The sequence below is a fragment of the Purpureocillium takamizusanense genome, chromosome 6 (genome assembly GCF_022605165.1).
Source record: "Purpureocillium takamizusanense chromosome 6, complete sequence".
In the NCBI taxonomy this organism is placed as follows: domain Eukaryota; kingdom Fungi; phylum Ascomycota; class Sordariomycetes; order Hypocreales; family Ophiocordycipitaceae; genus Purpureocillium; species Purpureocillium takamizusanense.
In genome coordinates, this window is record NC_063073.1 from 1,575,845 (window position 1) to 1,590,326 (window position 14,482).

Genomic DNA, 14,482 nt, shown 5'->3' on the forward strand with positions numbered 1-14,482 from the left:
GATTTGACTTTTACTATTCAGGGTGGTTGCTCTTTCCGAAAAAATAGGTAACAAGCAGATTGCTCGCCGGCACCTTGTAGATGCCGGCTAATAATGCCCTTTCTATAACGATCTGCGGACATATACTCTATAAAAAGAAGATGACGGCTACGACTCGAATATACGACCACGAGCTATGCACGGCACAAATACGAGGCACGTATTCAATCAACGGCAGCATCATTCTTCAATAGGTAAGCAGCAACGAACGCAACGTATCAAGGCAGGTGCGGCTAGGCGCCCCAGCAGCGGACTAATACACACGACGGGCAAGACACACATATCGGGCCACGTACTTACATAGCGGCGTTGCAACACGTATTTTAATGGCTTTTCCGCGGTTATTGACTGCTTGATGGCTCGTGCCAATAGATAAGCTTACGCGAGCCTAGGTCATCGGCCTGTTGCGGCAGGAGGGATATGCCAATATAGCCCGTCGAGGGGGGGCTTGCACCCTGCCGCTAGCCCGCCCAGCCTGCTGCAGTTGCGCGGCACCCGTTCTGTTCTGCCTTGGTCAAAAGCTCTCAATGCCGCTATTGCAAAAGGGGGGAGAGTCGCCCGCGATCCAAGGTAGATGGTAGACGGCATGCTAAGACATCGGTGCAGCGTTGCAGGGCGTGCCGTCTTGGCTGGCCGGCACGTCGGTCGGTCGGGCGAAGAGGCGGCGGGAGCAATCCAAAGGTTCCTCGGCTCCCCCGGTCCAAGAACGGGTCGTAAACGTCTGTCGAGACACGGGACGGACGCATGTGCTTGTCAGCGGGTGCAGGCAGTGCCTGGCACGACATGGATCATGTAGGTTCCATGTCCGTGCGTGAGCCACCTCGTGGGCGCGGGCCCGAGGGAGGGACGGATAGAGCGGGTGTAGCGCCAGGATACAGGGAGCCTACCTAGGCACTGGGACAGGCGCTCCAAACGACTGGGGTGCGGTGCCGGGCTCCACTGGACGTTGGGCAGTGGTCCCGATATCCGTTGGGGTTGCCAACTGCCCCGAGACTCCGGTATACTATCACTAAAAGACGACCGCTAATCCCCCCGTACCTACCTAGGACTACTAACTTCGTAGACGACGCATATACAGGTGCACTGGTAGCACATCGTCTCCCAACAGGCCTCTCGCCGCCAGCCGTCGCAATGTCACGAGAAGCAGAGTCCACCACCATGGACTACATGGGCGGCAGCTCCAAGGCCGACCATCTCTGCGTCCTCGTGCACGGGGTAAGCCGCCTCCACCGCCCATGCGACATCGTCGTCACCGTGCATGGTGCCGGCGTGCCGAACGAGTACAATGCACGTCACCAGCGCTCACACACGCCGTGCCACAGCTCTGGGGGAACCCGAACCACATGAGAAACATAGCCAAAAGCCTGCGGGCCGAGCATTCCCGCGACGAGCTGTATATGCTCCTCGCGAAGCGCAACAGCGGCAGCTTCACGTATGACGGCATCGAGCTCGGCGGCGAGCGCGTCTGCGCCGAGATTGAGGAGGAGCTTCGCGTCATCGAGGCCCGAGGAGGCAGCATCACCAAGCTCAGCATCGTCGGCTACTCCCTCGGCGGCCTGGTCTCGCGATACGCCGTGGGCCTGCTCTACGCCAAGGGCATCCTCGATACAGTCGAGTGCATGGTATGGTCCCCGCCCACCCGTCCGCCCGCTGTCCACCCGCCCGTCCGCTGGGCAGCAGCATTCCGTCCGGCCTTGCGCGCGCTGACGGACTCGTCCCCGCCAGAACTTCACCACTTTTGCCTCGCCGCATCTCGGTGTCCGCACGCCCCTCAAGGGCTGGCACAACAATGTGTGGAACGTGGTCGGAGCGCGGAGCCTGTCCATGTCCGGGAGGCAGCTCTTCACCATTGACAGCTTCCGCGATACTGGACGCCCCCTGCTGTCCGTCCTCGCCGACCCCTCGTCCATCTTCATGCGGGGGATGCGCAAGTTTAAGAGACATACATTGTACACAAACATCGTCAACGACCGAAGTGCAGTGTATTACACCACCGGCATCTTCAAGACAGACCCCTATCGGCGCAACATGGATAACATCCGGGTCAACTACCTCAAGGGCTGTGAGGGCGTCATTCTGGATCCCGCGACGCCAATCGCACCGCGACCAAAGGTCTCACAGCCGGCAACGATATCCTCCGTCACAGCCACCACGATCCGGTGGGTCAAGCGCATACCATTCATGCTCCTGGTTGCAGTCTTCGTGCCCATCGGCACCATTGCGTTTCTGTGCAACTCGGTGATCCAGACCATCCGCAGCTCTGGGCGCATAAAGAAGCATGAGACAGGCAGGACGAACCTCAACATCGAGGAGTACCGGGTGCCGCTGCTGATCAAGGAACTGCGCGGAGAAGTCGAGAATGCATACGAGGCGCTCAACAGCTCCCAGAATCAGGAGTACCTGGCGACCGAGGACGAGGACGACGACTACGACATGGGGCCCGAGGAGAGGAGCTTGCTGAGCCGGGAGAGGAGGCTGTCGGTGCCGACGCAGCCCACGCTGGCACTGACGCCGTACCAGTTTGAAATGATCCGGTCCCTCGACTCGCTCAACTGGCGCAAGTATCCCGTCTGGATCCACAACGACCGCCACGCGCATGCGGCCATCATTGTGCGTATGGAGAAGAAGACGTTTGATGAGGGCTGGGTGGTGCTGAAGCACTTTGCCTGCGACGAGTTTCTGATATGATTTGCACCGAGCACAAGACGTACGAGAAGCGCCGTGGTGCTGTTGGTTCTGGGAGAGAAATACTAATTATTAGCGACCGAGGATGATGAAGGCTGGTGTATGTTTTTGTATCAAGAGCGAGCGTATAGACAGGCGTTGGGAGACTAGACACGGCAAGACCTCAGACTCATGTATGGCAACAATGCTTCGATAGTTTTGGTAACTGCTGAACCCATTCTCGAAACACAACCCCCCCCCCCCCCGCCCTCTTGATGGGGTGAAGCTTGGCCGCGTCAAGTCTCAGCGTCATGCCCTGGTGTCTTGGCTGGCACCGTTCTGGTGATGGTCACGTGGCGACGGCGCCCCCAGATTGGCGCACTGGCGCGTTTCCCCGCACCAGCGGCCAATCACAGCATTCGCAGCTCCCGCAGGTCAGCGAGGAAAAAAATGCAGGGCCGGGCCGTGGTGCCATTGGCATCGCGATCATCCGACTGCTGCAGGAGACGTCGGAGCGTCTACTCCATCCCTCTTTCGCCTCCCTCCGTCCCTCCGCCCTCGCCTCGCCATCCCCTCCCGCCCTGCATCACATCAACTCGGGTGCGAGAACCTTGCGGCGATTCTCTTCGAGGGTAGGCGCATTCGACTCTAGGTGCTCGGCTTGCGGCACCCAAGAGGCACGCGATCCATGTTCAGAGCCGAAGTCCCCGGCCGAGCTCTGCAAAGCACAGACGACCACCATCACCACCGTCACCACCGCCATCAACGCCTCCTTCAAGCTCTCGACTCGTGACAATGGTGCTCACGCACACGACGGGACATACCTACTCCCACCCGTTCCCTACCGTCACCCTCGCCTACTTCCTCCGCTACTCCTCGCCCAAGCTGAACCCGTTCGCCACCCACGTCCTCAGCACCGACACCATCTCCAGCCATGTTGATCCTGTCACACAGCGGCTCCACACGACGCGAATCCATCTCAAAAAGAGCCGCATGCCCAAGGCCATCTACAAGCTGCTTCCGGGCAGCGTAACGGGCGGGTCCGGCGCAGAGAAGGCCTCGTACATTCTCGAGACGAGCGTCGTCGACATCAAGGAAGGGTGGATGAGGACGGAGAGCCGCAACCTCAACTTTACCAGCGTGCTGTCGGTGATTGAGCAGCAGCAGTTCAGCCTCCCCTCCGAGGCCGACCGCGGCCCCGCGGCATCGCGCAACGAGACGGACGTCCTGACGTCGGTCGTCTTCAAGTCGAGGCTCGGCGAGAAGCTGCGGGGCAAGCTCGACCAGGCCCAGGAGCAAGGCTGGCTGTCGGGCTTCATCGGCGGATGGGGCACAAAGGGCATCCAGCGCAGCATCGAGAGCCTCGCCTCGAACAAGACGCTAGACCAGCTGGGCAAGAGCCGGGACGGCATGCGCCTGGTGCTGGAGCGCATCCGCAACAACGGCGTCATCGGCGTGCTCGAGACGCTCCGCAACGAGCGACAGAGGCAGTTGGCGTAAAAGCCGCTTCCTCGCTGTACATCATACCGGCACGGCCTGACGACGACCGTCGCCGTTGCCAAGTTTTACGACTGATGGATCGTGTATCCCTACTGTATACCAGATTTGTTTTATTTTCCCTCCCGCTTTAGCAAGGCGTCTGTGTCTTTTGGGGTCTTGGGGCATGGAGGAGACAAGTCGAGACTGGCCGAGAAGGACACGGGGGGACGTGGTGAGCAGAGATTTCGTGCGTTGTCACGCCGCCTATAGGGTGACATCCCCTCTCTTGCATCGAGGAGCAGCACTGTAGGTACGGAGTAGCAGATGCCAATATAGGACTGATACACACACGCGCACACACACACACACAAACACACGCGCACACATCTTGGTGACCTTGCGTGGCCTGTCGAAGGCGTCTACCGCGCGACGCGAGACACTCCGTAGCCGCCGTCGCACCCGTTGACCGGTCAAGGCGGTCGTGCAACTATTGTCTCAAGCCGACTTGGGTCACAAGGGCTCTCCACACACGGCCAGTTGAAGCCGCAAAGAGATTGGAAGAGGGGGACCGAGTGAGCCCACACCTGCAACACCACTGCGGTTGGTAATTAGCAATCTCATGGTGCACAACCGGGGGCCAATGCTCGTGCTAGAAATGATTATTTTCTCTTAGATCCCGAGGCCGTTCGCCGCGTCTAGTGGGGGGGGGTTCAAAAGCGCCCAATCTGGGGACGCGCCCATTCGGGGAGTATGTTGCAACAGAGGGCGGACGCGGTATCACGCGTGGGACGCAGACAACGGCCCATCATTAGGTACGAAGTACGTACTACAACTAACTTGTCGACATGAGGTTTTGAGGCAGCGGCTTGTCAGAGCTTAGAACTGATGCGGTGGTAAAAGTGTAAGCGGCACCCGATGCCTGCTGTTATCAACGAGGCCGCCACCAGCACCACTGCGTGCGACCACCGGCCGGCCGGTCAGCGGCCCCCATCCCCCCCCCCCAGGCCCCCGCCCCCTTCCCAGCCTTGAGGTTGTGATGAGTGTCGACAACGGTCTGGGCGGGGGGGGGGGGGATGCCAGATCCACCGGGCACCACCTGGGGGCTCGGGCCCAAATAGTAATCAGTAGCGTGCCGCGGTGCCCGATGATGGCAGCGGGCGTAGAGCCCGGAAGAGGAAGGGCCCTGTCGCAGGGTCCAGTCGGGTGGACCGCAGGGGGGGGGGGGTTAGAGAGGGGGAGGGGCCAGCCAGGCACTGGATGATGACTGACTGACTGGGCTCCAGGCTAGTTACCTACTGTAGGTAATTTGACGCGACGCGAGCGAGCATTTTATACGAAGTCATCGCCCGCCGTGCGCAACTTTTCGACTTCCCAACGTGTTGCCCCCTCACCCTCCCCGCGACTCGGAAAGACTACATAGCCGAAACGTATTACTGCCGCATTGGTCTGCGATCTCTCGCCGCTCCGCGACTCGCGCAGTTCCATTTTCGTCCGCGCCTGCTCCCGGCCATCAAGTTCCGCCCGCCCAACCGCCCGCCGCGCACCACAGCCGAACCCGGTTGCGCGCAACGATGCCCGAACCCGTCTCCGTCCTGTTCGTCTGTCTCGGCAACATCTGTCGGTCGACCATGGCCGAGGGCATCTTCCAGCACCTCGCCCAGCAGCCAGCCTACAAGGGCAAGATTGGGCGCATCGACTCGTGCGGCACGGGTGCGTTTCTTGGAACAAACTTGACCTTTCCCGTGTCTGAGTGGAGTCGAGACTTGGGAAACAGGGACGATGGCTGACTGATGGGGTTTTTTTGCGCCTGCCACCTGAACAGCTGCGTACCATACTGGCGAAGAGCCCGACTCGCGGACTCTTTCGACGCTTGAGGCCAATGGCATTGTCGACTACGAACACTACGCGCGGAGGGTATGCTCACGTCCCGTGTCTCTCAACCCTTCCCCCACCCCCGCGGCGGTTCTGCTCGAGACTGACACTCTCCTCCGACACGCAGTTTCAGACATCCGACTTCGAAAAGTTCGACTACATCTTCGCCATGGACCGGTCGAACCTGTCGGACCTGCAGCGGCTGAAGCGCGGCAACCCGGAGGCCAAGGCCAAGGTGATGCTGTTTGGCGAGTTCAGCGGCAAGGGCAAGCCCGAGGTCGTCAGCGATCCGTACTACGGCGGGCACGACGGGTTCGAGAAGGCGTTTGAACAGTGCTCCCGGTTTGCCAAGAACTTCCTGGACGAGACCGTTGGCAAGCAATAGACGCGCGCGGGACGAAGTAGTGGTGGTGGTGGTGGTTGAAGCCCGTGGAAGGGGCGCTGGGAGGGGAGACGGACGGAAGAAATACGTGATGTGATACCCAAGCGATAGATGGTCGGTTTCCTTGGAGGATGATTTTCTTTTTCTTCTTATAGACAACCCCATACATCCTTGTAATAGACTTGTTGTCGTTTCACGGCTATAGCATTGCTTTCTTCTCAAACACTGGGAGTTGATAACAACCTTGAGGCGGGACGAACAGGGGGTACGCGCCGGATGGACTGCATCTTTGCTGAAGGCGCCGGACATCGCCACGTGTGTGAGCAACCATTGGGCTTTCGGCGGCATGATGGCTGCCGCATGTGGAGCCGGGTAAGAAACGATGGCGACATGTCGCATCGCTGTCTCACCACCGGCGACTTCGCCGCAATTATACGAGAAGTAGTTATCGGGCCGGGCAGGCACGATTTCCGAGCCAAAGTTGGGAGGCGGCTCAGCCCTACGGGCCCAGCCCGTTCCGTGTGGCTGCGATTGAATGGTGGTGCGATGGGACCATGACGGATCTGCGACCAGATGGAATGGCTGAGGTCAGACGGAAAAGAAGAAGAAAAAATCGAGCAGCCAACAGCGCGTTCCAAGTGCCACTGACTGGCTGGGCTGATCTGACAAGTGCGCAGTTGAAGGGGCGTAGCGGATGCGACGTTGGCTGACGATGGCTGAACGAGGTGGAGGATGGATGGGGCCTGTCGGGTGCGAAGAAAACCGGCCTGTGCGCTCAAAGATGATCCCAGGTTGCTTGCTTGCTTGCCTGCCCTCATCACAGTCTCACGCGGCTTGCGGCTCTGCCGTTTCTGCTGACGCCCGACGAGCCACGACCACCCGAAAAGACCACCTCCTTCTAGTTGCCTCCCACACGATGAATCAAATCGCGACTTGGCATTGGAGCAGGAGCAGCACAGGCGCGGCGGCAACGACGGCAAAGAGATGCATGCAGGTGAGGTCAATTCATTTTAATTACTACCAACGTAAATCAGCGAGCATGGCTCTATGCAGGAATCAGACGTACCTTGTAAAGCGGGAGCCGAGATGGACCGACCGGCGTCACGCACGAACAGCTGCGCGCCTGTTTGTTAGTTAGTACGGTATTGAAGACGGAAGGAGCCGCGTGTCATTGGCCCGCTGGCGTGCTGGAGCTGGTGACGGACAGGCCAGGGGAGCGAGCACCCATTGTCGTTTGGGAGGAGCGGGATGCTTGGGGCACTCGCTGCCTTAATCAGGGGCGCAATACTTTGTAAGGGGCGGTAGTGGGTTCCAACCTAGATGGCCAATGCTGAGGTGCGAGCTGCTGCGGGGCGCAATAGGAGCCGCGCTCCCGTCAACAACAGAGGTCCAACAAAATTGAAGCCTTAGTACCTTAGTAGCTTCCACCTTGGTACTTATTAGTAGCTCCCAGGAATAGTGCAAACAGTATCTATCAGTGGAAAGGGCCCAAGCCGCCAAGCCAGGTGGCAGCTGGAGCCGCCGCCGCCGCCGCCACGGATTGATCTGACGGGGGGCAGAGCTGGCTGAAGCTTCAATGGCTGGCCGCTGGAAACCGCCGCCCGCGCTGGCGGAGGCATGGAACGCGACTTGGGACGCTACCTGGCGCCTGCTTTCTCGCTTTCTCGCTCGCTTGCTTCGGTACTGTTACGGGATCCCAGCCCGTCCAGTCAGCCAGGGTAGCCCAAACCAGGTGCTGGAGCTCGTGAGCTCGGGAGACGGAGAGCTCATCCCCCGCCCTCTTCCTTCCCCTAACGTAGTTATTAGTACTACCTAACTACTTAGCACCCCTCCCCCTCCCCCTCCCCCCCCTCCCCCTCCCGCTCCCACTAGTAGACAGACCTCCCTCTCTGGCCCGCCCGCTCGAGTCCAGCTCGCGTTTCCCTTTTCGCGCGCGCACTCTCTGGCACATCACATACATAACCAGAGCAGACAGCCGCCCCGAACGAGCTGTCGTGTCTGCCGTCCGTCCGTCCGTCCGTCCTCTTGCCTCGCCCTTCTTGCCCCCGCGAAAGGTTTGCTCGCTCACCGCCGTCCGTTCGCCTCGCAGAACCAGTCTGTCCGGCCGTTTCCCTCTGCGCTGTCCTCCCCCCTTGCTGGTCGTCGCGCGCTGCTACATATTCCGTACCGTCCATCGCCGTAGTCGTCGTCGTTGCGGCTAGAGATCGCTTCTTCCCCCACGACCCAACGCCTCGCGGCAACAGGAGCCCGCCACCCATCATGGCCGACCTGCAGGGACGCAAGGTCTTCAAGGTCTTCAACCAGGACTTTATTGTCGACGAGCGCTACACGGTGACCAAGGAGCTTGGCCAGGGCGCTTACGGTATCGTCTGGTGAGTCGCTCCCGACCCCCCCTCCCCCTCCCCCTGCGTTACCCCGCCATGGAGCTGACGATGCACTTTTCTTCCTCTCGCGCAGCGCCGCCGTGAACAACCAGAGCAACGAGGGCGTCGCCATCAAGAAGGTCACCAATGTTTTTAGTAAAAAGATCCTCGCCAAGCGCGCCCTGCGCGAGATCAAGCTGCTGCAGCACTTTAGAGGGCACCGCAACGTGAGTACCGCGCTGTCGAGCAGAGAGGGAGCAGCGAAGCGAGCGGCTGACTGTGGCAGATTACGTGCTTGTACGACATGGACATTCCTCGACCGGACAACTTCAACGAGACATATCTCTACGAGGGTGAGTGAGGACGGGCGGCTGTAGACGTGGCAAATCGTGCTGACGGGTGGTAATCAGAGCTGATGGAGTGCGACCTTGCCGCCATTATCCGCTCCGGCCAGCCCTTGACCGACGCTCACTTCCAGTCCTTCATCTACCAGATCCTCTGCGGTCTCAAGTACATTCATTCTGCGAACGTCCTGCACCGCGACCTCAAGCCTGGCAACCTGCTGGTCAACGCCGACTGTGAGCTCAAGATCTGCGACTTTGGCCTGGCGCGAGGTTTCTCGGTCGATCCCGAGGAGAATGCCGGGTATATGACCGAGTATGTCGCCACGCGATGGTATCGCGCTCCCGAAATCATGCTCAGCTTCCAGAGCTATACCAAAGCCAGTACGTAATCCCCGGACCTCCCAACACGCGCCGCCATGTGTGTTGCGTCACGGTAGGTGCTGACAAGTTTTAGTTGACGTCTGGTCGGTGGGTTGCATCCTTGCCGAGCTTCTGGGCGGGCGGCCATTCTTCAAGGGTCGCGACTACGTCGACCAGCTCAACCAGATCCTGCACATTCTCGGCACCCCCAACGAAGAGACTCTGTCGCGCATAGGATCGCCACGGGCCCAGGAATACGTCCGAAACCTGCCCTTCATGCCCAAGAAGGCCTTCCCTAGCCTGTTCCCCAACGCCAACCCCGACGCCCTCGACCTCCTCGACAAGATGCTCGCCTTTGACCCGTCCTCACGCATCAGCGTCGAGCAGGCACTCGAGCATCCGTACCTCCACATCTGGCACGACGCCTCGGACGAGCCCGACTGCCCGACGACGTTCAATTTCGACTTCGAGGTCATCGACGACGTGGGCGAGATGCGTCGCGTGATCCTCGAGGAGGTGATGCGCTTTCGCCAGACGGTGAGGACGCTGCCGGGAGCCGCTGGCGCCTTGCCCGGCCTGGGCCAGCAGACGGGTGCCGGACAGGTGCCCCTTCCGCAGCAGGGCGGCCAGTGGACGGCCGAGGACCCGAGGCCGCAAGAATATATACCTCACGGCGGCAACGGACTCGAGCAGGACCTCCAGGCCGGGCTGGACTCGCGGAGGTAAGGCCGTACGTGGGCAGTGTTAGCTTGGGGCGACGGCGGTTTGAGGTTTAGCGCACAAACGAGGAGAGAAGAGATGCACAAGCAACGGCTGGCTTGCGGGTGGCAACGAATAAAAAAGCGAATTTCCGTCAGGAGATGTTTTGTGTTGCGAGTGGGCACCAGCGGCTGTATGATGCTATATTTTCTGAGTGATGGCAATTTAGGGGGGACAGCGTCTTGGCCGTTAGCAGCTCGCACAATCGTCTTTCTACATTCTTCTCCATCTTTAAGGCTTTGCAAGATTCCGAATTCGTCGGTTTGACCGTGGGGAACTACACTCGCTCTCCGCCCGTCAAGTCATTGTCCGCCACAGGACAGTACCGTATTTCCAAGGGTCGGGCGTCCTTGTGTGTTCCGACTTGCGAACCGGGGCCGGCCGCCCTCACGCCTACCACCCTTCCCCCCTTTTCACACCATGCTACCGTGATGATGACAGACGACTGCGGCGCGGGCAGCAAGCGAGCGAGCGACTCGGGCGGCGAGGCGCCTCGTTAAATTGAGATGCATCGGGTGTCACAAAACCCGAGTTTTTTTTTTATCCCCTTTCTCTCTCTGCCTTACAAAACAGGGGGGACCAGTGACGGGATGGCACGACGACGGGAAGCATGGAACAACGTGGTATGTATGTATGTAGGTACGCAGTACGAAGAGGTAGGTCGCAGGAGAGGCGGCCCGGCCCGGGTTCGCTCATTTCCCTGGCCTGGTTCTGCCTCCCTCCAATCCCATCCCATCCCATCCCATCCCATCCCATCTACCTCCGCGCTCCCAAGGAGATACAATTTTACGAACAAGTGCAAAAGAACACGTTGGTGCATATATGCCAGTGCTACAGTAAGCAGTGCTAGGTAAGGTACTTGGGTATACTGTGCCCTTCAAAGCATGGAGGAGGTTCTACCCCAACCAGTACCGGTTCGGTCGTATGAAGGGGAATAATAGCAACGGAGTACCTAACGTTGGGTTTCCGTAGGAGGAGGAACCGAGGGAGGGAAGGGGGAATGATGGTAATGATGATGATGGAGCACAGAGTCGTGGTGATGCAGCAGCGCACGCGCGCGTGCAGTCGACGTGGCATCGGCGGGCGCGTAAGTGGGTAGGTACTTTAGGAAGCAGGTATCGCACGTACCTTCGTACACAGCTACCTTAAGTAGGTAGGCAAGGTAGTACCTTACTCGTACCTACCAAGGTACCGTACGCGTGCTGGTCCTTGGGCGGGCGCTTCGTCATTTTGTTTGCCGCCCGTTTCCCCCCCCCAAGTCCGATATAACTTGGAACCCCTTCCATGAGTGCTCAAGTTGTCTGTAGCCTGGCGCTTCTTTCGCGTGAGGTACTACCTGCCTACCCACGCATGCCCCGTATACAAAGTGCATACGTATATATGTATATATATATACTGTACTTCGTAGATTGTACGGGCACGCACAAGAGAAATGTCGGACGTCGGGTACTACCTTGGGCCGCGGCCATCTAATAAGCGTGGTGCGTGGTGGTCCATCATGTATTCGTACCACGGTACGTAGTATACTGTACGACTGTGCTGCGTGGGATGGGTACCAACCTGGGTAATGAGGTGACGTGACGCGCGCGCGACACGACACAGGCGGTGGCTCATCTAACTAAACTGCTTCACAGAGGACGAGGGGATGGGGGCAGGTGACAACGCTCGCAAAAGTGGCCGACATCTCGTTTTTTATAGTTGATTGTTGCGATACTTCGTCTCTCGGGCAGGCAAGAGGGATTCATTCAAGCCATCACTCGTCCTCTCCACATCTCATCTCGCCATTTTTAGCCCGTGTCTCCGGTACTCATCTCATGTACATGTTATCCGAAAGCCAGATTCAAGGGGAAGAAACCCGACAGTTGCACTTGTCATATGTCACCCCGAGTGCCAAGCAAAGGAAAACGCCCCAGGAACGCCAACGCCCCAGTCTCAAAAGCTGCCCGAGCTGCCGGCCAGCCATGATCCCACGTCTAGCCGTAGAACCAGTACGTGGCTGTATAGCTCGTGCTGTCCGTCCCCGACACCTTGTCGCAGCCGTGGGTGGCGCCGCCGGCCGTGAGCACACGGTAGACGAACTTTGCGCCGACGGCCCCGTCCTTTCCCCCCAGATACAGCCAGCCAACAGCGCCCGTTCCCTCTGGACCCTTGTCGGCCCCCTTGGGGGCATCTACCTGGCTAATCTTGCTACAGGGCAGGTGGATCTTGCCGCTGTCGAGGTTGAACGTGGCCACCCCGGCGGCGTCGAAGTAGTGATGCCCCAGGAATGGCAGAGGACGTTGGCCCTGAAGTTGGAGCGGCGCGTCAGGCGGAAACGGGTTCGTTTGCGACGCGCCGGGCCCGTTTCCGTTCATGTTGAGAGGAACCTTGTGCGTCCATAGCGCTTTGGATGTGAGGTTATTGAACTCTTGCAGCGGGAGCGATTCGGCGCCCTGCCTCGGGTATAGGTGAGTGATGTCGTAGAGCATAGCGAGGGCCCCCGTTGCGGTAGCAGTAGCGTTCGCTTTGCAGGTGTAATTTTGAATGCCGAATCCGAGAGCAATGTGCTTGAGCGCAAGGCCAGAGTCGGGGTTGGGAAGGTCGCTAGCTTTGCGTGAGGTCAGTCTCTGCTCCTCACAAGTGAGCCGTACAATCAGCTTACTACCGCCCGTCTTTGGCAACACGGGAGCTCGAGAAGGCGCTCCGCACCCGGGCCCTGCGGACCGTTTGACCACAGGGGAAGTCGCCGCAAGAGCCGCAAAGGCTGACAAGAGAAGCGTCGTGGGCAACATGTTGGTTTGCGATGTAGATCTTCTACTGGAAGGGCAATCGAAAAGAAACAAAGAATAGAACTTCAACTTATACGCAAAGGTCTCGCTCGTCCGGCTAGGTTCGTCCGGCACCACGCGGCGACAAGAATAGAATAGAATGGACTGGCAGGAATAGTACGAAGTAATGCAGACTAATTAAGTTGGTGGTGTACCCGCTCCGGCGCTTAGATATCCGGCGGCGCCCTGCAGGATGGGAGAAGAGAAACTGGCGCGGGCTGACCGATCTGGCGGGGTTGCCCTTGTAAGAACGAAAAGTAGATGGTGAGATTGAAGAACGGGAGAGACAAGTCCCGGACTATATTTATAAAGAAGAAAATTTGGACTCGAGGCGCGTTGTTGGAGCGACGCGGGAGCAGCGCGCTCAGCACAGGCCGTCGGCCCACGGAGACAGCCTTGCGAAGGAGATGGGGAGAGAGGGTCTCAGCACCCTGCCCGCTTGTATAACCAAAGCTGCAAGCCATGACCAGGGCCCAGTTCGTGGGTTGTGCGGCAGGGCCAGGTGGGTGGGCAGCTGCTCGTGCCGGCGGCCGGACACGTCTGGTGTGGCTTCTCAAGAGCATTCTGGCCCAGTCCGCAAGAGGCATCTCTGTGCTTGGCCGGCTGATCGAAATCCGTTGACCTGAAGCGTTGGCTGACAGTTACGAAGTTGCAGCCTGTCCAGGCTCCCAGCAACCGGTACATGGTAGTTGAGCCCAATTCTGAGCCCTCGATAACCAACCTATCCGCCCACATGACTCGGGCTCACTTACGAACAACTCGACTCGGCCTCCTTTCATCTTCGTATTCCGCAGATGCCGCCTCTGTCCCGTCTGGCAAGTGGGCGCTTGCTGTGCTCGCTGTTGGGCGGTGCACAAAGCGCATTATTGCTTGGTGGTTGGGAATTGCGCGGGGCAGGAGTCGTGAGGTCACTGGCTACTGAACAAGCAAGCGCAAGCCTCCCAGGGAACGACACGGGGCTGCTCCATGAAGGACCGAGCACGGGCCTGCAGGGATGCCGCGTCCGATGCTGCAAGCAACACTGGGCGGATGTTGAAGAGCATGACGAACTGCGGAAAACAGGCAAGCGGTCGGGACCCAGCAGCGGCAACGCCACGCAGGAGCGATGGCCTCAGACTGTTTCACCTAGTATCTGCAGCTCCCGAGATGGAACTGGCAAGGCATGACACCCCTGCCAGCGGCGCGCAAAGGATCAGGCGGGGTCAGGGTTGGACGCGCTTATGCCGGGGAGGGTCGAAAGCCCGTTGGCCAGATGAGCTCCTGTTCCTGCCCCGTCGAGCCACAACTGGCCAGGTGGTGGGAGAGGCTGGGAGCTGAATGGCCAAGTTAGCGGAGCATCGTGCGAGGATGCGGCGGGCGCTCGCTGCAAGGCTAGTGGCGCTGGAATCCCCCGTCTCTCAAGTCGAGGAACAC

At 59.4% G+C, this 14,482-nt stretch overlaps 6 protein-coding genes across 6 annotated transcripts; 4 read left to right on the forward strand and 2 right to left on the reverse strand.

Moving 5' to 3' along the window:
- Window positions 1-1,059: 1,059 nt before the first annotated feature.
- JDV02_006965 (uncharacterized protein) lies at window positions 1,060-2,951 on the forward strand. Its single transcript, XM_047988405.1, has 3 exons — window positions 1,060-1,254; window positions 1,362-1,661; window positions 1,765-2,951. Exons 1-3 carry the CDS (start codon window positions 1,171-1,173, stop codon window positions 2,725-2,727), a joined length of 1,347 nt encoding a protein of 448 aa, XP_047844400.1. The 5' UTR covers window positions 1,060-1,170; the 3' UTR covers window positions 2,728-2,951.
- Window positions 2,952-3,207: 256 nt separating this feature from the next.
- Window positions 3,208-4,545, forward strand: JDV02_006966 (uncharacterized protein). Its single transcript, XM_047988406.1, has one exon. It carries the CDS (start codon window positions 3,499-3,501, stop codon window positions 4,201-4,203), a length of 705 nt encoding a protein of 234 aa, XP_047844401.1. The 5' UTR covers window positions 3,208-3,498; the 3' UTR covers window positions 4,204-4,545.
- An 889-nt stretch (window positions 4,546-5,434) lies between these two features.
- On the forward strand, window positions 5,435-6,641 carry stp1 (Low molecular weight phosphotyrosine protein phosphatase). Its single transcript, XM_047988407.1, has 3 exons — window positions 5,435-5,892; window positions 6,005-6,096; window positions 6,182-6,641. The coding sequence occupies exons 1-3, from the start codon at window positions 5,754-5,756 to the stop codon at window positions 6,437-6,439; spliced, it is 489 nt and encodes a 162-aa protein (XP_047844402.1). The 5' UTR covers window positions 5,435-5,753; the 3' UTR covers window positions 6,440-6,641.
- A 1,665-nt stretch (window positions 6,642-8,306) lies between these two features.
- Window positions 8,307-10,466, forward strand: tmk2 (Mitogen-activated protein kinase). Its single transcript, XM_047988408.1, has 5 exons — window positions 8,307-8,808; window positions 8,894-9,026; window positions 9,086-9,152; window positions 9,210-9,524; window positions 9,598-10,466. The coding sequence occupies exons 1-5, from the start codon at window positions 8,696-8,698 to the stop codon at window positions 10,227-10,229; spliced, it is 1,260 nt and encodes a 419-aa protein (XP_047844403.1). The 5' UTR covers window positions 8,307-8,695; the 3' UTR covers window positions 10,230-10,466.
- Window positions 10,467-12,235: 1,769 nt separating this feature from the next.
- On the reverse strand, window positions 12,236-13,033 carry JDV02_006969 (uncharacterized protein; the record flags this gene model as incomplete). Its single annotated transcript, XM_047988409.1, has 2 exons — window positions 12,236-12,849; window positions 12,904-13,033. The coding sequence occupies 2 exons, from the start codon at window positions 13,031-13,033 to the stop codon at window positions 12,236-12,238; spliced, it is 744 nt and encodes a 247-aa protein (XP_047844404.1).
- A 203-nt stretch (window positions 13,034-13,236) lies between these two features.
- Window positions 13,237-13,656, reverse strand: JDV02_006970 (uncharacterized protein; the record flags this gene model as incomplete). The annotated part of the gene is made up of 1 exon (XM_047988410.1): window positions 13,237-13,656. The coding sequence occupies one exon, from the start codon at window positions 13,654-13,656 to the stop codon at window positions 13,237-13,239; it is 420 nt and encodes a 139-aa protein (XP_047844405.1).
- Between the last annotated feature and the right edge of the window lie 826 nt (window positions 13,657-14,482).

Coding starts and splice junctions, on each gene's coding strand:
- JDV02_006965 (XM_047988405.1), top strand. CDS start 1,171: ATGTCACGAGAAGCAGAGTCCACCACCATGGACTACATGGGCGGCAGC. Junction 1,255..1,361: donor TCTGCGTCCTCGTGCACGGG/GTAAGCCGCCTC, acceptor GCCGTGCCACAG/CTCTGGGGGAACCCGAACCA. Junction 1,662..1,764: donor TCGATACAGTCGAGTGCATG/GTATGGTCCCCG, acceptor CGTCCCCGCCAG/AACTTCACCACTTTTGCCTC.
- JDV02_006966 (XM_047988406.1), top strand. CDS start 3,499: ATGGTGCTCACGCACACGACGGGACATACCTACTCCCACCCGTTCCCT.
- stp1 (XM_047988407.1), top strand. CDS start 5,754: ATGCCCGAACCCGTCTCCGTCCTGTTCGTCTGTCTCGGCAACATCTGT. Junction 5,893..6,004: donor CATCGACTCGTGCGGCACGG/GTGCGTTTCTTG, acceptor CCACCTGAACAG/CTGCGTACCATACTGGCGAA. Junction 6,097..6,181: donor ACGAACACTACGCGCGGAGG/GTATGCTCACGT, acceptor TCCGACACGCAG/TTTCAGACATCCGACTTCGA.
- tmk2 (XM_047988408.1), top strand. CDS start 8,696: ATGGCCGACCTGCAGGGACGCAAGGTCTTCAAGGTCTTCAACCAGGAC. Junction 9,027..9,085: donor ACTTTAGAGGGCACCGCAAC/GTGAGTACCGCG, acceptor TGACTGTGGCAG/ATTACGTGCTTGTACGACAT. Junction 9,153..9,209: donor CGAGACATATCTCTACGAGG/GTGAGTGAGGAC, acceptor GGTGGTAATCAG/AGCTGATGGAGTGCGACCTT.